Source organism: Microcaecilia unicolor, chromosome 2 (genome assembly GCF_901765095.1).
Source record: "Microcaecilia unicolor chromosome 2, aMicUni1.1, whole genome shotgun sequence".
In the NCBI taxonomy this organism is placed as follows: Eukaryota; Metazoa; Chordata; class Amphibia; order Gymnophiona; family Siphonopidae; genus Microcaecilia; species Microcaecilia unicolor.
The window spans coordinates 74,661,870-74,689,298 of NC_044032.1; the positions used below are offsets into that span (position 1 = coordinate 74,661,870).

Genomic DNA, 27,429 nt, shown 5'->3' on the forward strand with positions numbered 1-27,429 from the left:
CTTCTGTGAGCCCTGTCAATTTGTATTTTGCTCTGATCAGGCTGCTCTGAAGCCCCCTGTCCGTGTTGCAGAATATAAGTGCACAGTTCAGTCACCAGGGCCATAACATCTTTCTATTGGTCCCCTTCTGGAACACCCTTGAAGCGCAGGTTGCAGCGCCTGGACCTGTTTTCAAGGTCTTCAAGCTGCTGCTCCACTTCAGCCCTTATGCCTGATTCGATCTCAGCTCTCGTCGCCATTTCCTGCACCTCTTCTTCCAGAATGTCCAGTCTCTCCTCTGCGTCCATCACATGTGCTCTGATTTCTTGTACCTCTTTCCGGAGTTCCGAGACTGATGCTTGTATGCTTTTCTTCGTGGCAATCATTTCCTCTTTTAATTCTTTGAACCAGCGTGCCATCGTGTGTTTCCCCACCTCTTCTTCCACCGTACTCAGCTCCTCCGGATCATATTCAGATTCCGACTCCTCCGGCGCCATCTTGGCCCCTCGCGCCTTCTGACCTGGGCTCGCCATTTTAGCGGAGTCCGCCGCCTCTGTTGCATACTTGAACTTTGCAAGATTTTTCCTTGCAGCCATCGTGTTGGGGTAAGCTCTCTTACAATTTGGAGATAATGTCTTCCGCTTTTACGGGTTGATCGTCGCTTTTAATACCCTGGTTCCGCGGAGCTCGTCATTTAGGCAGCCATTGCTCCCCGGTGACGTCACTTCCTCCAACACGAACATATTTAAATCTCCATTACTCAAGCTGCAAAGGACTCAAATACAAATCAACTTATGCATCCAGCTTCTCCTACATAAGCACACAATTGTGGAATGCACTACCAAAAGCCATGAAAACAACGTACGACCACCTAAACTTCCAGAAATCACTAAAAACCAACTTGTTCAAAAAGGCATACCCCATCGATCCTACCTAAGTGCCTAAACCCTGCAACACAACGAACCCAAAGCTTGTAATGAACATTGCATAACTCTTCCAATCTGTGATTCCCCCAATGTGTCTATAACACATGAACCCTATTCGACCACAACACTTTGTATTTGTTTCTTTACGGGAGATGGCGAACGCCATTACGGTACTATGTAAGCCACATTGAGCCTGCAAATGGGTGGGAAAATGTGGGATACAAATGTAACAAATAAATAAAAAAAACAAATAAAACTTCAGCACAAAAGATAATAAGAACTGAGAAGAAGATTGCATTTTTTAAAAATAGCAAAGTTACTCACCTACAGCAAGTATTCTCCAGGGACAGTGGGCCAAGTATTCTCACAGCTTGGTGACATCAGACAGAGCCCGAAGCGGACACTGACTAGTGAGATTAACTTCTAAAGCAGCATCCCACTGCACATCTAAGACCTTGCCCTCACACCAGACAGCAAACCTCCTGCACTTAAATGAGTAACACCTCTTAGTGGAGTCTTTCCTGGAAGGAAGTAAGATGCGGGAGACTCCCTCCGGCAAATCTAAGGATTCAAGTCTATGCCCTCAACATTTAAGCCGTGAGGACCAGTGATTGGAAGTTGGGATGTAGAAGAAATCCTTCATTCTGAGTGCTGAGAGTAGGAAAATATTCCAATCTCCATGGATCTTCAGAGGACAACTCCAGAAGAAGAGGATTCTCTATTCCATCAATGTGATTGTAGTTGTATTATATTGTAAGCCACATTGAGCCTGCAAATAGGTGGGAAAATGTGGGATATAAATGCAGCAAAATAAATAAATAAACCAGATCTGCCTTGGCCAGTAAGGCGTGATTAGGACCATGTTTCCCTGGTTTTGCTTGACTTTCAGCAACGTCTTCTCTATGAGAGGTATTGGAAGAAATCTATACAGACGTCCCTCCCCACAATGCAGGAGAAAGGCATTTGATGCTAGTCTGCCGTGTGACCTGAGCCTTGAACAAAACTGGGGGACACTGTTGTTGAGATGAGTGGCAAAAAGATCCACTGATGGGGTGCCTCACTCTTAGAAGATCTTGTGGGCTACACTCATGTCGAAAGACCACTCATGCAGTTGCAAAACCCTGCTCAGTCTGTCCACCAGTCAGCTGTTCTTTCCTATGTGGCTTGGAGTACCATTCTGTAATGGAGGTCCCACAGCCACATTCTTTCTGCTTCCTGACACATAGTATCCTGTAGCCCTCTGCTTGTTTATGTAGAACATCGCAACCCGGTTGTCCATTTGAAGGAAAATAATTTGGTTCTATAGCCAATCTCTGAGAGCCTTTAGACCATTCCTAATGGCACTCAAGGAAGTCTATATGGAGCAGACCAAGTTCCTTGGGTGTGAGCCCATCCATATGAGCTCTTCAGCACAGGTTGGATGAATCCATTGTTAGCACCTTCTGAGGAGGTGGAATTTGAAATGGCAGTCCCACAGACAAATTTGTTCGAACTGTTCACCAGAGAAGGGCATGAGTCAACTCTGGAGAAATGTGGATGACATCTGCTAGATTCCCAGCCACCAGAGACCACTGGGAAACTAGGGTCCACTGGGCCTCTCAAATGGAAACATACCAAGGGAGTGACATGCACTGTTGAGGCAATGTGGCCCATTAATCTCAACATTTGCCGAGCCGTGACCTGCTTGCTGCTTCGGACATCCAAGATGAGTGTTAAGATCTCTGCTCTCACTTGTGGGAGAAAAGCCCGAGCTTACAATGTATCGAGCAGAGCTCCTATGTACTCTAATTGCTGGAATGGGAGAAGGTGGGACGGGGTAGTTCATGACAAACCCCAGTAATTCTAACACATCGCAGGAGGGGGCATCAGATTCCATGCACCTCTAATTAGGTGCATGGAATATGACGTCCCCTCCTGCGAAGTGTTCCTGACCAGCACATCATGAGATAGGGTAATATATACTCCCAGTATATGCAAATACACTGCAACTACCACTAGACACTTGAAGAATACCCTGTGAGCAGACAGGAGGCCAAATGGCAGAATACGGTATTGGTAGTGATGTTTACCTATCTGGAATTCGAGATACTTCCTGTGACTGAGAAGCATCGAAATTTGGGTATAAGCATCCTTTAAGCCCAGAGGACAAAGCCAATCATTTTCCTGAATCATCAGGGAAAAGGGGGCCAAGGGAAATCATTCTAAACTTTTCTTTGATCAGGAATTTATTCAGGACCTTTAGGTCTAGGATGGGATGAAATCCGCCCCCCCCCCCCCCCCCCCCCGTCTTTTTGGGCACAAGGAAGTACCTAGAATAGAATCCCTTTCCTTTTTTCCCCTGGTGTAAAAGGTTCAACCACAGTGGCCTATAGAAGGGTGGAAATTTTCTCTACAAGTACCTGCTTGTGCCAAGAGCTGATGTTCGATACTCACAGTAGGCAACCTCGTAGTCTTTGATGCCAATACAGGGAATATCAAAATGGACTATTTGAAGAACCCACCCAGAGGTTACAAGAAGCCACTTGTGTTGGTAAAAATTCAGCCTCCCCCCTACCAACAAGTCGTCCAGGACAGTTATCTTGAGTGCATGTAAGCTCTCCTGGAGGCAGTAAAAAGCTTGTCCCTTGAATCAACTGGGGAGCTGGCTTGGGCTTCTAAGGGCGGGACTGGCAAGGCAGAGAACGCTGAGCCTGGAGGTTCTGGGCAGAACAAGGTGGTGGCAAAAACCTACATCTTTGAGAGTAGTAGGGTCGCCGCCCAGGCCAATTCGAAATCTTCTGTGAAGAAGAGGTTGCAGCTACAGGGTGCCGAGACAGGGTTTAGATATTATCAGTGAGTTTAAGGTCAGTGACCTCTTCTACTTCAAACCCAGACTGTCACCTCAGCAAGGAACGCCCACCAATCTCTCCTGAACTGCTGGCTCTAGACCAGAGTAGTCATGACAGTCTGCACATCCTCCCACCCATGGCAGATAATCTGACTGCTGTGTCAAAAGTCATATGCACCCATGGCCAGAGACTTTCTGCACTCCAGCTGCTTACCAGCCAACTGGCAAAGCTCTGCTGCCGGCTCCTGTGGGAGAGAATCCGCAAGACTTAGTGTACTGTGGGCCAAAGACTGCAAGTAAAAACTCATGTAGAGCTGGTATGACTGGATGAGGGCAATGAACATCAAGGCCTGAAAAGCTTTCCTCTCAAACAAGTCTAGTGTCTGAGCCTCTCTACCTGGGGGGCACCACGGCACGAGCCCTGGAGCTCCTACCTTGTTTGAGGGCGAATTCCACCACCACAGAGTAGTGAGGCAATTGAGCTCTCTTGAATCTGGGAGCCTTCTTGATACAATACTGCATATATCCACTTTAGGTGTGACCTGCAATGAGAGGGGACGTTCACAGTTCTTCATCAGTGCATCTTTAAGGACAGGGTACAATGGCACCATGACCCCTTCTTTGGAAGACTTGTAGTCCAAGGCAGTTAACATTTCTGCCCTAGGCTCCTTCTCTAACTTAAATGGGGTGGCAGAAGCCATCTCCCTGATGAAACTCATGAAAGAGAGCTTCAGGAGGACATTTACATCTCTCGCGAGGTGGGGAGGGATCAGAAGGTACCCCATAAGACTCCTCCTCCAAGAATTAATTAGGGTCTTCTTCCGAGTCCCATGAACAGCCCCCATTCAGACCCTTCACTGTACTCAGACCGGGTTGAGATCTTTGCCTGCCTTGGCTCAGTGGCACCATGTCCACAACCCAAAGAGTGCCAAGGTACATCCCTACCCTAAGACTTCGGGAAAGCTTCCTCCCCCAACATTGAGCGCGGTACTGTTGTGTGTCCATATTGACACCCATCGAGGTGCCAGGGTCAAGATCTCTACACAGGCATGGATGGAGCCTCAGGAAGAGTTTGAGGTTGATCTGTAGATGGCGCAAGCGCCCTCGATGCCTGAGCAGTTTACAGTTGCAGCATCTGCGCCAGCTCCTCCCTGAGCATGGCTTGAAACTGCTTATTGAAGGTAGGCATCAGCAAAGGCAGGGTATCTGGGACAGAGGCAGCCTGAGAAGGCACCGGTGCCAAACCGGTAGAGGGCACCTGGCTGCCCAGATACTTCTGCTCTGCACTGGCACCTCTACCAAAGAGAGGGAAGCACTTCTCCTGGTGCAACGCTTTCTCAGGTACCAACGATGCCAATGCCCTGGTTCTCCTGGCACTGTGCCTCAGTGAGGACCGATGCTTGTGCTTCATGGGCTTTCCCCATTGCTCTGCATTACAGTCCTTCAGTGCTGACGAGGATGACATCAAACCCGTACATGCCTTTGGTGTTGGGTCCGATGTTGACTGGTCCCGGGGACTACTCTCAGCGTCCGATGTTGAGAGAGGTGGAGACCTCAATGCCAGTGCACTCCCAGTGGATGCTGAAGTCTTGGCAGCAATCGAGGTCGAGGCTTCCAGTGCCAATGTCAATGCACTGGTCGTCAAGGAGCCAAATAGTCTCTCCTGTTGGACCGGTCACGCTCTGCATCCTCAACTGCATTTTCAAATAGAGAGAACAAGATTTAAGCTCATGGTTAGGCCCAAGCCACCCAATGATCCAAGAGTGCAGGTCCATCACAAAAATCACCCAATTACACTGGATGCACCTTTTGAAGCTACTGTGGGTCTTCTGGGACATCGAGAAAATAATTGCGGCCAAATTAAACTTCTCAATTGTGAACAGTAAAAAGAGGCAGTGTTCAAACTGAAGTTGGTGCCCTGGCCTAAATGGGCCTAGGTATTCGCAAAAAATAAAGGAAACCTTAAGAGCCAAAAAAAAAATATTAAAATTAAAGGGAAACAAAATAAAGAAAAAATGAAAAATACTCAAAGAAAGGACAAATACCCGCACAAGAACGCACTGCAAATGAGAGACTAAATACGTACTGAGAGAAAAACACAGTGACGCATTCTCCCTGCTCCGCAGAAAACTGAAGACTGAGGAACCCGCACTGGCGCTTTGGAACGGATAGGCACCAGCGTGTGAGTGGTGGGGTGCTACTAGAAAGTTCGAAGTTAATCTCAATAGTCAGCGTCCACACCGGGCTCCGTTGAATGTCACCCAGCTGTGAGAATACAACAGCCTGCTTGTCCTCGAAGAACAAGGAATATCCTGAAACAAAGACTAACTAGAGAAACTATCTAAACTGTTAAACCACTATTGATAAACTAGCTGAACTAGCACCTACATTTCAAGACTTTCCAGTAACACTTGAAAGAGAAAAAAAATCCTAAAGAGGTAATTTACCAAAAACTTCTAGGAAAAAGTTCCCAAAACTCCTGGTAACAAAGAATAAACCTTCCAATCAGGAGCAAAAAAGAAGATAAAAGCCAGAAATTATATGCTCCTCCAAAATAAGAATGAAAGCTAGGAGATCCAGAATTCTGAAAACACAAAAGTGCAAAGAAAAAAAACAAAACACAAAATAAAATTTTTTTTAAAGTAACTCAGAGATGCTGTTTGCAGACTGCTCAGTCAATTAAAATGAGATCATTAGCAATTTCATATTCTATACAGGGGACACAAACAGTAACACGGTAAAAGATAGCAGGTAAAGACCTGTTTTATCCATCCAGTTTGCCCAACAAGGCGGCCAGAGCTGCATCTGCTACTGTGCATAAGTACATAAGTACATAAGTACATAAGTAGTGCCATACTGGGAAAGACCAAAGGTCCATCTAGCCCAGCATCCTGTCACCGACAGTGGCCAATCCAGGTCAAGGGCACCTGGCACGCTCCCCAAACGTAAAAACATTCCAGACAAGTTATACCTAAAAATGAGGAATTTTTCCAGTCCATTTAATAGCGGTCTATGGACTTGTCCTTTAGGAATCTATCTAACCCCTTTTTAAACTCCGTCAAGCTAACCGCCCGTACCACGTTCTCCGGCAATGAATTCCAGAGTCTAATTACACGTTGGGTGAAGAAAAATTTTCTCCGATTCGTTTTAAATTTACCACACTGTAGCTTCAACTCATGCCCTCTAGTCCTAGTATTTTTGGATAGCGTGAACAGTCGCTTCACATCCACCCGATCCATTCCACTCATTATTTTATACACTTCTATCATATCTCCCCTCAGCCGTCTCTTCTCCAAGCTGAAAAGCCCTAGCCTTCTCAGCCTCTCTTCATAGGAAAGTCGTCCCATCCCCACTATCATTTTCGTCGCCCTTCGCTGTACCTTTTCCAATTCTACTATATCTTTTTTGAGATACGGAGACCAGTACTGAACACAATACTCCAGGTGCGGTCGCACCATGGAGCGATACAACGGCATTATAACATCCGCACACCTGGACTCCATACCCTTCTTAATAACACCCAACATTCTATTCGCTTTCCTAGCCGCAGCAGCACACTGAGCAGAAGGTTTCAGCGTATCATCGACGACGACACCCAGATCCCTTTCTTGATCCGTAACTCCTAACGCGGAACCTTGCAAGACGTAGCTATAATTCGGGTTCCTCTTACCCACATGCATCACTTTGCACTTGTCAACATTGAACTTCATCTGCCACTTGCACGCCCATTCTCCCAGTCTCGCAAGGTCCTCCTGTAATCGTTCACATTCCTCCTGCGACTTGACGACCCTGAATAATTTTGTGTCATCGGCGAATTTAATTACCTCACTAGTTATTCCCATCTCTAGGTCATTTATAAATACATTAAAAAGCAACGGACCCAGCACAGACCCCTGCGGGACCCCACTAACTACCCTCCTCCACTGAGAATACTGGCCACGCAATCCTACTCTCTGCTTCCTATCTTTCAACCAGTTCTTAATCCATAATAATACCCTACCTCCGATTCCATGACTCTGCAATTTCTTCAGGAGTCTTTCGTGCGGCACTTTGTCAAACGCCTTCTGAAAATCCAGATATACAATATCAACCGGCTCCCCATTGTCCACATGTTTGCTTATCCCCTCAAAAAAATGCATTAGATTGGTGAGGCAAGACTTCCCTTCACTAAATCCGTGCTGACTTTGTCTCATCAGTCCATGTTTTTGTATATGCTCTGCAATTTTATTCTTAATAATAGCCTCCACCATCTTGCCCGGCACCGACGTCAGACTCACCGGTCTATAATTTCCCGGATCTCCTCTGGAACCTTTCTTAAAAATCGGAGTAACATTGGCTACCCTCCAGTCTTCCGGTATTACACTCGATTTTAGGGACAGATTGCATATTTCTAACAGTAGCTCCGCAAGTTCATTTTTTAGTTCTATTAATACTCTGGGATGAATACCATCAGGTCCCGGTGATTTACTACTCTTCAGCTTGCTGAACTGACCCATTACATCCTCCAAGGTTACAGAGAATTCGTTTAGTTTCTCCGACTCCCCCGCTTTAAATATTCTTTCCGGCACCGGTGTCCCCCCCAAATCCTCCTCGGTGAAGACCGAAGCAAAGAATTCATTTAATTTCTCCGCTACGGCTTTGTCCTCCTTGATCGCCCCTTTAACAGTTGAAGTCATCCATGCTTAAACACTGGTTAGCAATTTGCCATCATGCCAACCACATACAGGCAATCAAATATGATACAGTCTTTGAACAATATATGTTAAAACCAAAAGTACAGTTAACAGTACATTTTAATTTCAGTATTCAGATGTTTTCCCTTACTCATAGTATATGATAATAAAGTGACATATAATACACAGAGACTTGATTCTTCATCTGCCTTTTTGCCATTTGCAGAACACAGAATGTAGAAGTTCTCAACTACTTTTGCCATGTTTTGTTTCCATCCTCTTTCTGTTTAGGCATCTCCTATGTTCATCCCACACATTTTAAAATTCCTACATTGCTTTTGACTCAACCACCTTTCATGGAAGTGCGTTCCAGGCATCCACTACTCTCTCTGTGAAAAAGTATTTCCTGACATTACTCCTAGTCTACCATCCTGCAACCTCAATTCATGTCCTCTGGTTGTACCGCCTCCATGTCTCTAGAACAGGTTTGTTAACACATTAGTACCTTTAAAGTACTTAAATGTCAGTATTATTTCTCCTTTTCAGGTCTTCAGTCTCTTTCAATACATCTTTTGATGGGAATACTGAACCATTTTTGTCACCTTCCGCTGAAACACCTCGTCTTTATATCCATGAAGATATACAGCCTCCAAAACTAGAAGACTCGCCAACGACTTGTACAGAACATAAGACTAGCCATACTGGGTGAGACCAATGGTCCATCTAGCCCAGTATTCTGCTTCCAACAGTGGCTAATTCAGGTCACAAGTACCTGACAGAACCCCAAATAGTAGCAAAATTCATGCTACCGATCCCAGGGACAAGCAGTGGCTTTCCCCATATCTATCTCAATAGCAGCCTAAGGACTTTTCCTTCAAAAACTTGGACTAGCCACTGACACCACATCCTCAGGCAATGAGTTTCAAAGATTAACTATTTGTTGAGTGAAAAAATACTAACTCTTATTTATTTTAAAAGTAGTAGCATGCAACTTCCTCAAGTGTCCCCTAGTCTTTGTAATTTTTGAAAGAGTTTAAAAAAATAATTTAAAAAAATCAATGTAGCTGGAGGAAGTGACGTCATCGGAGAACATGGCCGCTTAAGTGCCGTGCTCCTGAATGCCCACCACAATAATTAGCGCCCTTGAACGCGAAAGCCCAGCGAGCAACCGGAGAAAAACAGCTGCGGAAGCAGCAGAGTGGCGAGATCCCGATATGGCCATGCAGAAGCGGGCGGACACCGTCGATCTCTCGCAGTTCGCATTTGAGAGCGACGAGTCCAAAAAAAACATGGCGGCTCGAACGCTTGAGGAGACAGCGGACCAAATCGCAGCGGAGATCCCGTCCTTGGGGGATCTGTTTGCAACGCAAGGCCGTGGAAACTCGGAGATCGTCGGACTACCGGAATTATGCGGCTGGATCCAAGAGATTCGAGCCGATTTGAAAGTGATGCGCTCAGAGCTGGCTAATCTTGGAAACGATCTCAGAGGTGAGATAAAGGAGCTGGGGCACAGAGTTGAAGAAGTGGAAAACAGCATAGACGATCATGCAGAGACTCTGGGCTCCTTGGAGAGGCAAATAGCAGACGAGCGGCTAGGGCGACAAACAATCAATGATAAATTGGAGGACCTGGAAAACAGGAGTAGACACCATAACCTCCGATTTCGCGGAGTACCTGAGACCCCGACCTACCAAAATAGTGAAGAGGTGGTACAGAAAATTGTAAGCGCTATACTAGCGGACTCAGCTGACCCGGTCCCACCAGAAAACATAATCCTGGAACGGGCCCACCGGGCACTGGGCGCCAATAGACGAAATCTCGCTAAGGACATAATAGCATGTTACCAGGACTTCAAATTAAAAGAGCGAGTGCTAGCGGCAGCCCGAAGAACAACTGACTTTAAATGGGACTCGTACCCTATAGAAATATATCAGGACTTGGCCGCGATTACCTTAAAACGCAGAGCAGACCTCAAGCCACTTACCACCAAATTAAGAGACTTGGGGATTCGCTACCGCTGGAGATATCCGTTTGCGATAGCATTCTATAAAGATGGACAACAGTATCAAATAAAATCACTGGCAGAGGCCCATGAGATTCTTCAGGGAGATCAGCAGGCAGAGCTGCCTTCCACGCCAGCTGCCTCACGGCCAGTCCAAGGACAGCGAACCCACCCGAAATGGCAGAGAGTAGGCCAGAGGCGTCTGCAACGCCAGAAGTCAGCGGGTCGCCTCACCAAAATCCTTGCAAATAGGTTACAGAAAATGTTACCACATATCATACATGATGATCAGGCGGGCTTTATAGAGGGCAGACAGACGTTTGATAATATCAGATGCCTACTACATATAATCCAGCAGGCGTCTGACGAGGCATACTCGGTAATTTTGTTCGCGGTACACGCGGAAAAGGCCTTTGACCGAATGGAATGGTCCTTTCTATTTGCAGTCCTAGAACAGATAGGAATGGGTGGGAGATTTCTAAAGTGGTTGCAATTGCTATACACAAGCCCTATGGCAATGTTAAAAATAAATGGATCTCATACGAAATTGCTGAACTTGGGAAGAGGGACGAGACAGGGTTGTGCAGTTTCTCCTCTGCTTTTTGCACTGTCAATTGAACCCTTAGCTAAGAAGATTAGAGAGCACGGGAATATACGGGGAGTAATTAGAGGGAAGCGAGAGCATAAGATTATGCTCTTCGCTGATGTGTTGATGACATTGGCCCGCCCTACACAATCGCTCGGGCAGATGATGGAGGAATTGCGACAATATGGGAAGATGTCGGGATTTAAAATAAACGTAAATAAATCAGAGATACTTAACCTTACCATGCCCCAGGAAGAGGCCCAGAGGTTGAAGGCACTATATCCGTTTCAATGGGCAACCAAAGCAATCAGATATCTAGGTATAATGGTCACACCTAGGATTGAGAATATAGTTCAGGAAAATTTCCCAAAGAAACTGAAGGAGTTGTTTGATGAGCTGGACAGGTGGGAAGGCCTAACAATAACATGGTTGGGTAGAATTCATGCCGTAAAGATGATGCTTCTACCTAAATTGCTCTACTTATTTTTGGCACTCCCATTGCCGATTCCCCGAGCTTTCTTTCAACAACTAAATAAGAAAATGTTTGCATACATTTGAAGAAAGAGACCACCGAGAGTACGAAGGAGTATGATGTTTCAAACTCCAGCAAAGGGTGGAATGGGAGTCCCTAATTTCTATCTATATTACCAGGCGGCACAACTCAGGATCCTAGCGGGGTGGGATCCAATGAATAACAAGAAGTGGCTACATTGGGAAAGAGAGTGGCTGGGGACCCGATACTTGAGGGACATACTATGGGGCTCGGGAAGAGAGATCTTAGCAGCAGCAGGGAAAGCCCCGGTGGGTCTCAAACACTTACTAAATACATGGCTCCAAGTCAGGAGAAGGGTGTTTCCAGATAGAAAATACTTTCTACAGATGGCTATACGAGGTACACCGGGCTTCCCCCTTAGTATGGGCTAAGAAAGGGCTCAATAGGCTGGGACAGCTATGGAGTAATGGAGAAATAAAAACCTTTGAAGAATTGCAGGAAGAGTTTGATCTGGAGGAAAGGGAACTGGTATTCTATGTTTGCCTAAGGAGCTACATTTTGAGACGGGCCAGGGATGAACTAGAACTGACTGAGACAGGGTTGGAGCAAGCGATGAGAGGGGGGAATGGGAAAGGTAGCATAACACGCCTATATAGAGAACTGCTCCTCCTCTCGTCGCCCCAAGGCTTTTATACGAGACGATGGGAGGAAGACCTCCAGACACAGTATACAGAGGAATGGTGGGCAGCTGGATATAGACATCTGTTGAAGCCGGCCGTTGCCCAGCCATTGGCAGAAAACGGATATAAAATTTTGTATAGATGGTATTATACCCCGGTGCGGCTACATAAAATCTATCCACAGATTAAAACAGACTGCTGGAGAGAATGTGGGGGACGAGGGACATTTTGGCACATCTGGTGGGATTGTCCCCGGGTTCAGGGGTTTTGGACTGAGATTCTAGACATGATATATGACATGATAAAGATAACATACCTGGCTCAAGCCCAATACTGCCTACTGAACACACGCCCAGGGAAGAGCCCTATACACTGTCATAAGCTGGTTATCCATCTCCTGGGAGCAGCTAAAATAGCGCTAGCTCAAGCCTGGAGACAGAAGGAAGTCCCCAAAATGCAGATAATAAAAGGTAGACTGCACCATCTCTATCAAATGTCAAAGTTGACAGCTATCCGAAAAGGGCAAATACAACAATTCCAAAAAATATGGCACATGTATGAACAATGGAAAGGAATTTAATGAGGCTATAACATGCACCGATGATTGGGGGGGGGGGGGGGGGGGGAGGTGGGAAAAGGGAAGACTAGGTGATCAAAAAGTATCTGATGTAATTGGTTGTTTTGAATAATTATGTCATATTTCTGTAATGAGTAACATATTATATTGAAGAGCGTTTATTTTCTGTATTATGGAAAAAGAAATTGATGTTATTTTACCAAACTGTCTATACTGTTGGCTAAGTTGTATTGGAGCTAAAGATTTTGGTTGTCATTTGTGATTTGCAACTATTCATTAATAAAAAATTGTTGAAAAAAAAAAAATCAATGTACATTTACCCGTTCTACACCACTAAGTATTTCGTAGATCTATATCATATCTGGTGCAAACTCTTGAGGATTTATTTAATAGATCTTTAGAGACGAGAGAAGTTCCTCAAGACTGGAGACAAGCTGATGTGGTTCCTCTTCACAAAAGCGGAAACAAGGAAGTGGGAAACTACAGGCCGGTAGGTCTCATGTCAGTGGTAGGAAAAATAATGGAGCTGATCTTGAAGGAAAGGATAGTTAACTTTCTAGAAGCCAATGGGTTACAAGATTCGAGGCAACATGGCTTTAACAAAGGAAAATCCTTCCAAACAAATCTTATTGACTTCTTCAACTGAGTGACCAGAGAACTGGATGAAGGAAGCGCTCTAGGTATAATCTACTTGGATTTCAGCAAAGCCTTTGTTACAGTCCCTCACATAAGACACATGAATAAGATGAGAGGACTGTACTTAGGACCCTAAGCGGTGAACTGGATTGGAAATTAGTTGACCGACAGGTGGCAGAGAGTAGTGGTAAATGGAATCCGCTCGGAGGAAAAGAAGTTGAGTAGTGAAGTGCCTCAGGAGTCAGTGCTGGGGCCAATTCTGTTTAATGTATTTGTGAGAGACATTGCTGAAGGATTAGAAGGAAAAAGTTTGCCATTTTGCGGATGACATAAAGATAGTCAATAGAGTGGATACCCTGGGGAGTAGAAACCATGAGAAGGGATCTCCAAATGTTAGAAGAATGGTCAAGGGTCTGGCAGTTAAAATTTAATTTTAACTTACACTTAAACCTTAATACTTAAATTATACCAAAATCAATTATAATCATTTGTTTAATATTTTAGTGCTCAGTGTATCACTGACACAGTGCCTAAGGCACTGCATCACCAAGATTTCTTTTAGTTCTCCGTATCCTCACCCTTGAAAACCCTCTCTGGTACAGGTAAGATCTCTTACATCTTCTTCAGTAAAGACTGAGGCAAATAATTCATTCAGTCTCTCTGCTATGGCCCAGTCCTCCCTGAGTGCCCCTTTTACTCCTTGATGATCTAACAGTCCCACCCATTCCCACAGGCTTTCTGCTTCTGATATACCTGAAAAAGTTATTACTATGAGTTTCTGCCTCCGATGGAAGTTTCTCTTCGTATTCTCTTTTGGCCTTCTTTTTGAATGCTTTGCATCTAACTTGCCAGTGCTTATGTTGCTTCTTGTTTTCTTCCTTCAGATCTTTTTTACTTATTCTGAAAGATGTTCTTTTGGCTCTAATAGCCTTTTTCACTTTTCTTTTAAGCATGCTGGCTGTCATTTGTTCTTCTTTCTACCTATATTAATACATGGAATACATCTACATCCGGTCTGGGTTTCTGAACAGAAGCAGAGCCAGGTTGAAGGTGCGGGGGCAGCGGACTTCCACCGGCGCTAGCGTGCGTTTTCAATGCAACACATTGTGTAAAAAATAGGCACTGGCAGAAGTTCGTTTGGGGGAGCGGCCACTCCCCTGGCGCCCCCCCTAGCTACGCCTCTGTTTCTGAAATGATATTTTTAAACAATGTCCATGCCTGATTAAAAGTCCTAACCTTTGAAGCTGAGCCTTTTAGTATTTTGAAACCATTTCCCTCATTTCATAATAGTTACCCTTTCGAAACTTAAATGCTGCTACTGTAGATTTCCCTTAGAGATTGCACTCCATTTATTAAGCCAAATTTCATCATGTTATGATCACCATTTCCCAGCAGACCCAACATCATTACCTCTTAGTACAAGAGTCCTGCATTCCACTAAAGACTAAATCCAAAACATCTTCCCCTCTTGTCGGTTCCTGGACCAGTTGCTCCAAGAAGCAGTCATTTATTATGTCTAGGAGTTTTACTTCCTTAGCACTCCGTGATGTGGCATTTAACCAGTTAATAGTGGGGTAAATGAAATCAGAAACATAGCTCAGGAAAAGAGGTGGTAAAAAATTAATAAAATTGGAAAAGAACCAACCAATATTGTCTAAAAAATAAAAGTGGAGAAAAGAGACCTCAGAAAATACAAGAGCTTCAAACATCCAGCTGTAGCTGATAATAGTAAAGAAGGTCACCTTCAATCATGGGTCAGTTAAAAAAAAAACTCCACTTGGGGACTTGTTCCGGTGCCTTGTTGAGTTTCCCTGCAGCCAGAGAACTGGACGCCTTCCTGTGTCAGTCAGCTGAGCAGGTCTTTACCATCTTTAAAAGAGCATCCCTTCCACGGGATGCGGCCAGGTGCCCGGAGGGGCGTGACCAGAGAGGCAGGTCCTACCCCTTTAGTGCCCCTTCAGAGTCTTGAGGAGCATGGAGTGTGTTATTCTGCTCTGCTCGTATGGGGAAGTGTAAGGGAGGTGTGAAGGACCCGGCTAGTGTTGTTGTGAAGGGACCCATGGATTTTCATCTCTTAACAGCAACGACCTTACTGTCATCAGAAGCTGTGTGTGCCTATCCTTTCCCAGATGTTTCCCTTTCGTTGGGGGACAGAAGCCCACACCTGCAACCTGTTGTTCAATTGGAGTCGGAAGATGCCACAGTAAAGGACTTGGTGTCAGTTTTAGGAGAAGTTCAGCCCTTGGCTATTCCTCCTCCTTCATTCAAGGATAGTGAATCTAAATCTTTAAAGCAGTCACAATGTTTGGTACCTGCTCCAGTAATGAGCTCTTACAAATCTTTGCAGTCTTCAGTATGTGTGATTTGTAAGCAAGATGTTTGTTTAAATGATATATTTGTAGCAATTCTTTCTATGGACAAAAACTTGCAAGAGTATCTTTTGAGTTTGTCTTAGATATGTTATGTTTTTTAAAAATTTGATTTCATTAGACACTTGCAATTCCCCGTGGTGTGGACTAGAATGCTTTGAGATACGTATTGTTTTTCTTGATGTAAATTTCTTGCATCTCTCTTGTAATTACTTTGTATTTATTCTCAAATTTCTGAATAAAAAGAATGCAATCAAATGGAAAGCGTTTTTTTTGATTGTATGCTTTGTGACTGGCTCCGTGACTAACGTCATCACGTTTGCTTTATAGGATATAATGCGTTGGAGTCTTGATCTTCCCGCAGCCATTCTGAAGATTCTTGTTGCAAGTCTTCCCCTGATGATGCCATATGGTGAAACCGGGATCTCCTGTTGGGATTATAAAATGCTTTCAGAATGCACTAAATACTTCGCTTCATTTCTAGTTGTGTTGCTTATTATGGATGCTGCTATTTGGATCACATTGCTGAAAAGCTAATGTTAGACTGGAACTGTATTTGCCTACTTTTTCTGGAAGACTTAACCGTTCTGTCACGTTTTCAACATTAGACTGCTCTGGTATATAAGCATTATGGGTTTTAGCTAGTTATCTGTTCATGCCTTTGCTGACATTTTTAGTCTGTCTATTTTGATGATTCTGTGGTTTGTTCATACTTAATAAAATAAATAAAAACATGTAAATGAAGCTCATTCTGAGGGAAAAGATGTTACCAGTGGTGTGCCTCAAGGTTTGGTTCTTGGGCTGGTTCTTTTTAACATTTTTATAGGCGGTATTGCTGAAAGGCTGTCTGGTAAAATTTGTCTATTTTGCTGATGATACCAAAATATGCAATAGGCTAGACACGCCTGATGGTGTGGATAACATGAGGATGGACTTAGAGGAATGGTTTGGAATCTGGCATCTTAGATTTAATTCTAAAAAAATGCATTTGGGTTGCAAAACCCCGAGAGAATGATACAGTTTAAGGGGTGAAGAACCTTTCCTCCAGAAACTTGTCCAAACCTTTTTTAAATCCAAATGCGCTAACTGCTGTTACCACATCCTCTGACAATAAGTTGAAGAGGTTAACTATTCGTTGACTGAAAAAGTATTTCCTCCTATTTGTTTTAAAAGTATTTCCATGTAATTTCATTGAGTGTCCCCAGTCTTTCTACTTTTTGAAAGAGTAAAAAATAGATTCACTTCGTCTCGCTCTACACCTCTCAGGATTTTGTAGACCTCAGTCATATCTCCCCTCAGCCATCTCTTTTCCAAGCTGAAGAACCCTAACCTCTTTAGCCTTTCCTCAAATGAGAGGAGTTCCATCCCCTTTATCATTTTGGGCACTCTTCTTCGAACCTTTTCTAATTCCACAATATCTTTTTTGAGATGTGGCGACCAGAATCGAATGCAATACTCAAGGTGAGGTTGACCCATGGATCGATACAGAGGCATTATAATATTCTTAGTCTCATTTTGCATCCCTTTCCTAATAATTCCTAGCATCCTGTTTGGTTTTTTGTCTGCCACACACTGGGCAGAAGATTTCAACGTACTAGCTACAATGACACCTAGATCTTTTTCTTGGGTGCTGACTCCTAAGGTGGACCCCTAGCATCTGGTAACCATAATTCGGATTATTCTTCCCAATGCGCATCACTTTGCATTTGCTCACATTAAATTTCATCTGCTATTTGGATGCTCAGTCTTCCAATTTCCTAAGGTCTTCCTGCAATTTTTCACAGTCACATGTGTTTTGACAACTTAAGACATAAGCATCGCCACACTAGGACAGACCAAAGGTCCATCTAGCCCAGCACCCTGTCTCAGACAGTGGCCAATCCAGGTCACAATCAGCAGACAAGATCCACGGAGCAAAGCATTTTGTACTGCTTGTCCCAGGAATAGTGGATTTGTCCCTACATTACTTTAATAACATTCTATGGCCTTTTCCATCAGGAAGCCGTCCAAACCTTTCTTAAACTCTGCTAAGCTAACCGCCTTAACCACATTCTCCGGAAACAAATTCCAGAGTCGAATTACGCATTGAGTAAAGAAAAATTCTCTCTTATTTGTTTTAAACTTACTGCACTCCAGCTTCATGCATGCCCCCTTGTCCTAGTATTATTGGAAAGCATAAACAGACGCTCCATATCTACCTTTTCCACTCCACTCATTATTTTATATACCTCTATCATATCACCCCTCAGCCGCCTTTTCTCCAAGCTGAAGAGCCCCAGCCGCTTTAGCCTTTCCTCATAGGAAAGTCGTCCCATCCCCTTAATCATCTTTGTCGCCCTTCTCTGCACCTTTTCCAATTCCACTATATCTTTTTTTGAGGTGCGGCGACCAGAATTGAACACAATACTCTAGGTGCGGTCGCACCATGGACCAATACAGTGGCATTATAATATCCTTATTTTTGTTTTCCATCACTTTCCTAATAATCCCTAACATTCTATTTGCTTTCTTAGCCGCAGCAGCACACTGAGCAGAAGATTTCAATGTACCATCAATGACTCCCAGGTCCCTTTCTCGTTCCGTGATTCCTAACGCTGAACCTTGAATGATGTAGCTATAGTTCAGGTTCCTCTTTCCCACATGCATCACTGCACTTGCTTACATTGAACGCCATCTGCCATTTAGACGCCCAGTCTCCTAGTCTCACAATATCTTCTTGCAACTTTTCACAATCTTCCTGCGATTTGACAACCTTAAACAACTTTGTGTCATCAGAAAATTTGATAACCTCGCTAGTTATCCCCACCTCCAGGTCATTTACGAAAATGTTAAAAAGCAACGGTCCCAGCACAGATCCCTGAGGGACCCCACTAACTACCCTTCTCCATTGCGAATAGTGACCATTTAACCCTACTCTCTGTTTCCTATCTTTCAACCAGTTTTTAATCCATAACAATACACTACCTCCGATCCCATGACTCTCTAACTTCCTCTGGAGCCTTTCATGAGGGACTCTGTCAAACGCTTTGTGAAAATCCAGATACACAATATCCACCGGCTCACCTTTGTTGACATGTTTGTTCACCCCTTCAAAGAAATGCAGTAGATTGGTGAGGCAAGAATTCCCTTCACTAAATCCATGCTCTCTCATCAGTCCATGCTTTAGCATGTGCTCTGTTATTTTGTTCTTAATGATAGTCTCTACCATTTTGCCCGGCACCGACGTCAGACTCACCGGTCTATAATTCCCCGGATCTCCCCTGGAACCTTTCTTAAAAATCGGTGTTACATTATCAACCCTCCAATCTTCCGGTACCACGCTCGATTTTAAGGATAAATTACATATCAACAACAGTAGCTCCACAAGCTCATTTTTTAGTTCCATTAGTACCCTGGGATGAATGCCATCCAGCCCAGGAGATCTGCTACTCTTTAGTTTGCAGAACTGCCCCATTACATCCTCCAGGTTTACAGAGAATACATTAAGTTTCTCCGACTCGTCAGCCTCGAATACCCTGTCTGGCACCGGTATCCCAACCAAGTCTTCCTCGGTGAAGACCGAGGCAAAGAACTCATTTAATCTTTCCGCTATTTCTTTATCTTCCCTGAGTGTCCCTTTTACTCCCCGGTCATCCAGTGGCCCAACTGATTCTTTTGCCGGTTTCCTGCTTTTTATATACCTGAAAATTTTTTACTATGTGTTTTTGCCTCTACCGCTATCTTGCTTTCAAAGTCCTTCTTAACCTTTCTTATCAGCGCTTTGCATCTGATTTGACATTCCTTATGCCACTTTTTATTATATTCAGTCAGTTCTTGCTTTCATTTTCTGAAGGATTCTCTTTTTGTTCCAATAGCCTCCTTCACCTCTCTTTTTAACCACGCTGGCTGCCGTTTAGTCTTCTGCCCTTCTTTACTGATACATGGAATATATTTGGCCTGGGCCTCCAGGACGGTGTTTTTGAACAGCATCCACGCCTGTTGTAGGTTTTTTACCCTATCCTTCGCTCTTCTAAATTCTTTTTTTACCATTCTCCTCATTTTATCATAGCTCCCTTTTTTGAAGTTAAACACCAACATATTTGACTTCCGTTGTCTACTTTTTTGAAAGCAGATTTCAAAGCTGATGATATTATGATCACTGTTATCAAGCGGCCCCTGCACCATTACCTCCCGTACCAGATCATGTGTTCCACAAATGACTAGAGCTAGAATTTTTCCTTCTCTCGTCGGCTCCTGAACCAGCTGCTCCATGAAGCAGTCCTTGATTTCATCAAGAAATTTTACCTCCTTGGTGTGCCCCGATGCTACATTAACCCAGTCTATATTGGGGTGATTGAAATCACCCATTATTATCACGTTGCCCATTTTATTAGCGTCCCTAATTTCCTTTAACATGACTGTGTCCGTCTGCTCATCCTGGTCGGGCGAAAGGTAGTACACTCCTATCACCGTCCTTTTCCCCTTGACACATGGGATTTCGATTCATAATGATTCCAAAAGGTTGTTTGTTTCCTGTAAAATTTTCAATCTATTTGATTCAATGCCCTCGTTAATATACAACGCTACTCCTCCCCCAATCCGGTCCACTCTATCACTGCGATACAATTTGTATCCCGGTATGACAGTGTCCCACTGGTTATCCTCTTTCCACCAGGTCTCGGAGATGCCTATCCTCCCTGTTTGGGCAATATCTTTACAAGATACCTCATTCCAAACCATACGCTGTTTGCGACTGTCGGCCTTCCCCTTGTTTCTAGTTTAAAAGCTACTCAATTTCATTTTTAAATGCCGATGCCAGCAGCCTGGACCCATCCCGGTCAAGGTGGAGCCCATCCTTTCGGAATAGGCTCCCCCTTCCCCAGAATGTTGCCCAGTTCCTAACAAATCTAAAACCCTTCTCCTTGCACCATCGTCTCATCCACGCATTGAGACTCCGGAGCTCTGCCTGTCTCTTGGGCCCTGTGCGTGGAACGGGTAGCATTTCAGAGAATGCTACCCTAGAGGATCTGGATTTGAGCTTTCTACCTAAGAGCCTAAATTTGGCTTCTAGAACCTCTCTCCCACATTTTCCTACATCATTGGTACCTACATATACCAAGACCGGCTCCTCCCCAGCACTATCTAAAATCCTGTCTAGGTGACACGTGAGGTCTGCCACCTTCGCACCAGGCAGGCAAGTATTGTAAGAGCACTCCTAGCTTACTAGCCTAATTACAGGACCTGCTATAAATGTAAAGTTGTCCTAGGGGAGGGCGGGTGTTGGGGAGAGTGGGTGGGAAAACCAAACCAGATCCTGCAGTGCCTGCTAGACTATTTGTTAATGCAAATGAAATGGTTTACTTCACTCGGTAGAGAAGAACACAGTTCCAGAGAGCACCTTTAACACAACTTCAGCACAAAGAATAGGAAATCACCAGCACAGCAATTCAATACAATTTAAAGAAAAACCTTCCAGCCCAAAACTGAAAAACTAGCAATTTTAGATTAAGTAATTGGATAGACCCACAGCAAAACAGTGGGTTTTTTTCTCTTAAATTTTGTTTTAGATAAGATATATACTCAGTTATAGAAGAAAAGTTTGAATAGTTTTGTATCATCTACTAATTTAATTACCTCACTTGTCATTCTGATTTTCAGATCATTTATAAATATGTACAGATCTCTGTGGCACTCCACTATTCACCCTCCTCCATTGAGAAAAATGGCCATTTAACCCTTATCCTCTGTTTGCTGTCCAATAACCAATTCCTAATCCACAGAACATGGGCTCCTATCCCATGACATTTTAATTTTCTCAGGAGTCTCTCAATAAGGAACTTTGTCAAAAGCTTTCTGAAATCTACATATACTTATCAACCAGCAAACCTTTATCCACATGGTTATTCCTGTTCTGCTAAACAATGAAGGAACTATAAGATGAGATGAATCAGAGCGGAACAATTTGAACATTTGTAGCCTATGACAGATTGAATTATGGTTGAAAGGCTTTCAAAGATATGATATATATTATTTATTATTTGTTGCATTTGTATCCCACATTTTCCCACCAGTTTGCAGGCTCAATGTGGCTTACATTATACCGTAATGGCGATCGCCATTTCCGGAGAGAAATTACAAGTAGTAATGCATTAAAGGGAAGACACATACATAGTGGTGTTATATTGAAGTTCCTGAATTGTATAGTGAGTAATAACAATAGGTTAATTAGCTGTGTCACGTTCGTATCCTGTATTAGAGATGAGGTAGTAGAGCAAGGATTGCGTGCTTTCGTTCGTAGTGTTGGGAACAGTTAATTGTGAGCGTTCTGATTTGTTTAGTTCATGTAGAGTTTTAAGTGTCTAATGTTTGGGATGTATCCCTATGGTATGCCTTCTTGAACAAGTTGGTTTTCAGTAGTTTACGGAAAATTGTCAGGTCGTGCATTGTTTTTATGGCCTTTGGTAGTGCATTCCACAATTTCGCACTAATGTAGGAGAAGTTTGTTGCATACGTGGATTTATATTTAAGTCCTTTGCAATTGGGGTAATGAAGATTCATGAATGTGCGTGCTGATTTTTTTGCGTTCTTGGTTGGCAGGTTTATGAGATCTGACATATAGGTCGGGGCTTCACCATGAACGATTTTGTGAACCATGGTGCAAACTTTGAACGCACTTCGTTCTTTTAGTGGGAGCCAGTGTAAGAGGTTTGGCACTTTCATATTTCGTTTTTCCAAATATAAGTCTGGCTGCTGTGTTTTGGGTGGTCTGGAGTTTCTTGATGATGTATTCTTGCATCCGGCATAGATGGAATTACAGTAGTCTAGGTGGCTTAGTACTAATGATTGTACTAGGCTGCGGACACAATTAGTAATGTGTAGCGCTTAGGAAGGGGTGAAGGAAGAGGGAAGAGATTTGTTAGGATAATTACAGGAGGTGTGCGCTCATAGTTGAGTGGACTTAGTGAGGTTGTAAGTTCTCATTGTAGGCCTTGTTGAAGAAGATTTCCGAAAGATAGATGTTTCTTTGATTGCTTTCAGGTCTGTAGGTAATGCATTCCATATCTGCGTGCTCTTGTAAGAGAAGGTAGTAGCGTGCATCATCTTGTATTTAAGTCCTTTGCAGCTGGGGTAGTGCAGGTTAAGAAATTTATGGGATGATCTTGTGGCATTTCTGGGAGGTAGGTCTACGAGGTTTAGCATGTAGATTGGGGCGTCTGCAAGAATAATTTTGTGTACCAACATGCAGATCTTGAACGCAATGCGTTCCCCTTCAGTGGAAGCCAGTGAAGTTTCTCTCTTAGTGGTTTTGCGCTTTCATATTTGGCTTTTCCAAATATGAGTCTGGCGGCTGTATTCTGGGCAGTTTGAAGTTTTTTGATTGTCTGTTTTTTGCACCCGGCGTATAGTGCATTGCAGTAGTCCAGATGGCTTATTACCATTGACTGTACCAGGGTACGGAAGATGTATCTCGGAAAGAAAGGTTTTACTCTTTTAAGTCTCCACATGGTGTAGAACATCTTTTTCGTCGTGTTTTTCACATGGGTATCAAGAGTGAGGTTTCGGTCAATGGTGACTCCGAGAATTTTCAAGTTTTGTGAGACCGGAAGAGAACAGTATGGTGTGGTTATAGCGTTGAAGTTTTTTGTGTTATGTTGTGAGGTGAGTACAAGACATTGTGTTTTTTCTGCGTTAAGTTTTAGTTGGAATGCATCTGTCCAGGTGTGCATTATTTGGAGGCTTTGGTTGATCTCGTTGGTGATTTCAATTAGATCTTGTTTGAATGGGATGTAGATTGTGACATCATCTGCATAAATGTAGGGGTTGAGGTTTTGATTGGCTAATAGTTTGGCTAGAGGTATCATCATTAGGTTGAACAATGTTGGTGAGAGAGGGGATCCCTGGGAGACACCACATTTAGGTATCCATGGTGGTGATCTGTCCGCGTTCGTTGTTACTTGGTATGATCTTGTGGTCAAGAATCCTTTGAACCATTTTAGAACTGTGCCTCCTACTCCGAAGTATTCTAGTATATGTATTAGTATTTCATGGTTGACCATGGCAAAGGCACTGGACATGTCGAATTGCAGGAGGAGGATGTTGTTACCTGTCGCAATTGCTTGTTTGAATGAGTTCATTGGAGTTGGATACACATGTATTCGATATAAAATCCAAGAAGTTTGATTGGCATTCTTGCCAGTTTCCTGGTCTATAAAACAGGACTACATTTAGGTGATTGAGCAGCGTAGTACAGTAAATTCTGACTGAAGCAATTTCAAGTTTTGGAGTTCACAGCTATTGGTGTTACGGTGAAGTGAGATCTATAGATTACTGCTATACCACCTCCTCTCTTTTCTGTCCTTGTCCAGTGTGTAATTTTGTAGCCTGGGGGGCAAAGTTCTAACATTATGGGGTCCTTTTGATCGTGGATCCAGGTTTTGCTAATGAGTGCTAGGTCAAGATTGTCTGCCGTGATCCAGTCAGTTATTGTTGTTGTTTTATTAACTACTGATCTGGCGTTTATGTATCCCACCCGGATTGTTTGGTAGAGGTCCGTTATGTTCGTAGTTGAATTGATTTTCTTAAGTTGTCTGTTCTCTTGTTGTGTAGGTTTGTTACGTCCTTTCTTTCCTTTGTATTGGGATTGTAATAGCACTTATACCAGGGGTGGGCAACCACAGTCCTCAAGGACCACAACCTAAGCACATATAAGCACATAAGCACCGCCACGCTGGGAAAAGACCCAAGGTCCATCAAGCCCAGCACTCCGTCTCCGACAGCGGCCAATCCAGGCCCCAAGAACCTGGCAAAAACCCAAAATTCAATAACAATCAATGGACTTTTCCTTCAGGAATCTATCCAGACCCCCTTTAAACTCAGCAAGGCCAGCTGCCGTCACTACCTTCTCCGGCAATGAGTTCCAGAGTCTAACTAATCAGGTTTCTAAGACTTCCACAATGAATTTGCATGAGATTGATTTGCATGCACTGCTTCCATTGTATGCAAATAGATCTTAAGCATATTTATTGTGGAAATCTTGAAAATCTGACTAGGTTGTGGCCCACCCCTGTCTTATATCATATCTTTCATTGAGAAAGGTTAAAGAGGTCATATTCCTTAAATAAAGAAAAATGTGTTGGACAAAAGTACCGCCAACATACACTTCCACTAAAACAATTTTTTTTTCATAGCTACTGTATATTGCAAGGACCCTTAGAGATCATTAAAATACAGCAAGTCATAAGCAAATACCTGATGTAGCTTGAAAAACCTTTCAATCTCTTCTCCATCACTGCCTGCATTACTAACAAGGAGGTGCCGCAACTGATCTACGGGTCTCAGTTTATGAAATATGTGGCTCCCCTAAAAGAAAATTTAAAAGAAAATAAAACAATTTAATTAAAAAAAAATTAACATTAGGTTACCCATTTCAGTACAGCTTAGTTTCTAGGCTGCTTAATGGTTCTGAAAAAAAAAGACCTAGCTCTGTAACAATATTTAAAGTGGCCAGTTTTCAGGACTTAGCCAGTTAGGTACAAAAAACCCCAAAACCCAAACCTTAGAATGTGAGCCATCTAGGGACAGAGAAAGTACCTGTATATAATTTGTACAGCATTGTGTACTTCTAGTAGCACTATAGAAATTATTACTAGTAGTAGTAGTAAATCAAAGCATTTGAAAACCAAGTGGAAAAATATTTCACTATTAATCTACTATTAGCTGATCAAAAAACAAGAGCCCCAGAGGCACGGTTATGGTGGGAAGACATCCGGGTAGCAGTGATTCTCAGCAATTAGCCACCTGTGTTTAACCAACTGCACCAGCAGATCTCTATGGTCCTCTTACTCTATGGTCCTCTTACAAGCCTTGATTTTTTTTTCTTAATAACTTTATAGAGGCTATGTGGAACACCAGAAGATTTTTACAGAATTAGAAAGTCTAATGCTCCTGAAGCAAAGGAGGGTGAAGTAGAAAGAGTAAAGGAGGGAAGTCAGAGGAGGGAACCAGAACCACTAGCTATAGATGCCTACAGCTCACCTCCGCTCAACTGGGAAACTGAAGCTCCAACTGGACACTCACCCCATAAGCTAAATTATCCTTTTCTTTCTAATAGCATCTCACTACACAGGTTTGTTCTACCATTGGACAGAGAAAGAGAATATTAGAGATCCACAGGCTACATGGGACCATACAGGATGATGTCAGCAGTCTGATTGTTCTCTGATACCATCTGCTGGCGGGGAGACAAAATACCTATGCCTGGACTGATCTGGTGGGACAAAAAGGAAGTTAACATTAAACATACAATATTGCTTAAGATAATTCAGCAACAGCAATCTGATGTCATCAATTTGGGGAAAACAGGAGGCAAAAACTGCTAGTTATGCTGCTCTGTACATCTCTACAATCCTTTTTCAAGTGTCCCTAGCTGGAAACAGTCGATCTAAAGTATTCATAAGCAAAATCAGTCAATTTTAACTCTAAACTTAAAACTTGTTGCAATTATATCACAAAGCTAATACACAATTTTTGGATACCTGATGTCATTGCAATCTTTGCGTCCACATTTCTCATTTGCCTGTCCACCATATAATGTTGCACACAAGAAAATCCAATGTCAAACCCAGAGCACAAGAAAATAAGCAAATGCTAAGATAGTACAAAAAGGTTAATGTTCCTTAGCCGTACTAAATGCATTGCAGTAATGGGAACAGTTCAATCTAATTAGGATGTATTAATTTTTTTCTTGGCTACCCAAGAATACGCCCTTCTCCTCTGTTCAATAAGCTACTCTTTGAACTGTGAAGATGGCACCAAAAGACAGAGCTACAGTTTAGTTTCAAACTCATAGACAAATAAAACAGACATATACCTGTGCTGATAGCAGCACAAATCTCTTTGGTGGTATCAGGTGTTGTTGTACAACAACTGGTGAATCTGTTATTGGAATCAAATCTTTATTCAACGGTGTGACAATCCTCTCAACTTTAAATTCTTCAATGGCAGAAAGAGCCCAGGAATGACCATCCACACGTGTCGTCATCTGAAGAAAAGAAAATCACATTTAATACATTCAAAGCTAGACATAAAAAGCAACAAAAAACAAGGGCACTTATTTTCAACATTTGCCATCTTTAAAATGTTGAGGATATATGCACCTAAAATGTAATTGATACCATTCTAATCAAAACTACTGCCTGATATAACTGCAGAATTAGCAAAGCTTTCCGAGATCATCGTTCTGTTTAGGGTGATTCTGACATACAGCATTGTGAATCCCCCCTAAACGAGATAATCTGAGGGAGCTTTGCTGTCATTATATCATGCCAATAGTTAAAAAAAAGTTTTGCCTCAGAATGCTCACAATAGTGGGTCCAACTATATGGAACGCTCTCCCAACTGATGTTACGCTAGAACCCAACAATGTGGCCTTTAGAAAAAGATTAAAGGTTGTAGGTTAAATGTTTTTCCCTAGGGATTGAAAAGATAATCAGCATTATAGAGTACGGTTTCCGGATATAGTGACATGAAATGGAGCAAATGGGGGCAATGGTTCATAACATTTTTTATGTTATAAAGCTCCCAAATGTCTCTCTATATTTTTCAAAAAGGGAAAAAAGTAGAGCCTGCCCCTAAATTGTAAAGGACATTTGAAGTATCACTAGCAGCGGTTATATTTTAGTAGGAACTACAAAGAGCCTTGA

The 27,429-nt window shown here is 43.1% G+C and overlaps 1 protein-coding gene across 1 annotated transcript in view; it reads right to left on the minus strand.

The window, feature by feature from the left end:
• Positions 1–27,429, minus strand: part of NUP155 (nucleoporin 155) — a 358,702-nt gene that overhangs the window by 206,879 nt on the left and 124,394 nt on the right. Inside the window, exons 13-14 of the mRNA XM_030193046.1 lie at positions 26,598–26,768; positions 24,977–25,087 (exon numbers count right to left, since the gene is read on the minus strand). Coding sequence (XP_030048906.1) covers positions 24,977–25,087; positions 26,598–26,768 — 282 coding nt within the window. The remainder of the gene's footprint in view (positions 1–24,976; positions 25,088–26,597; positions 26,769–27,429) is intronic.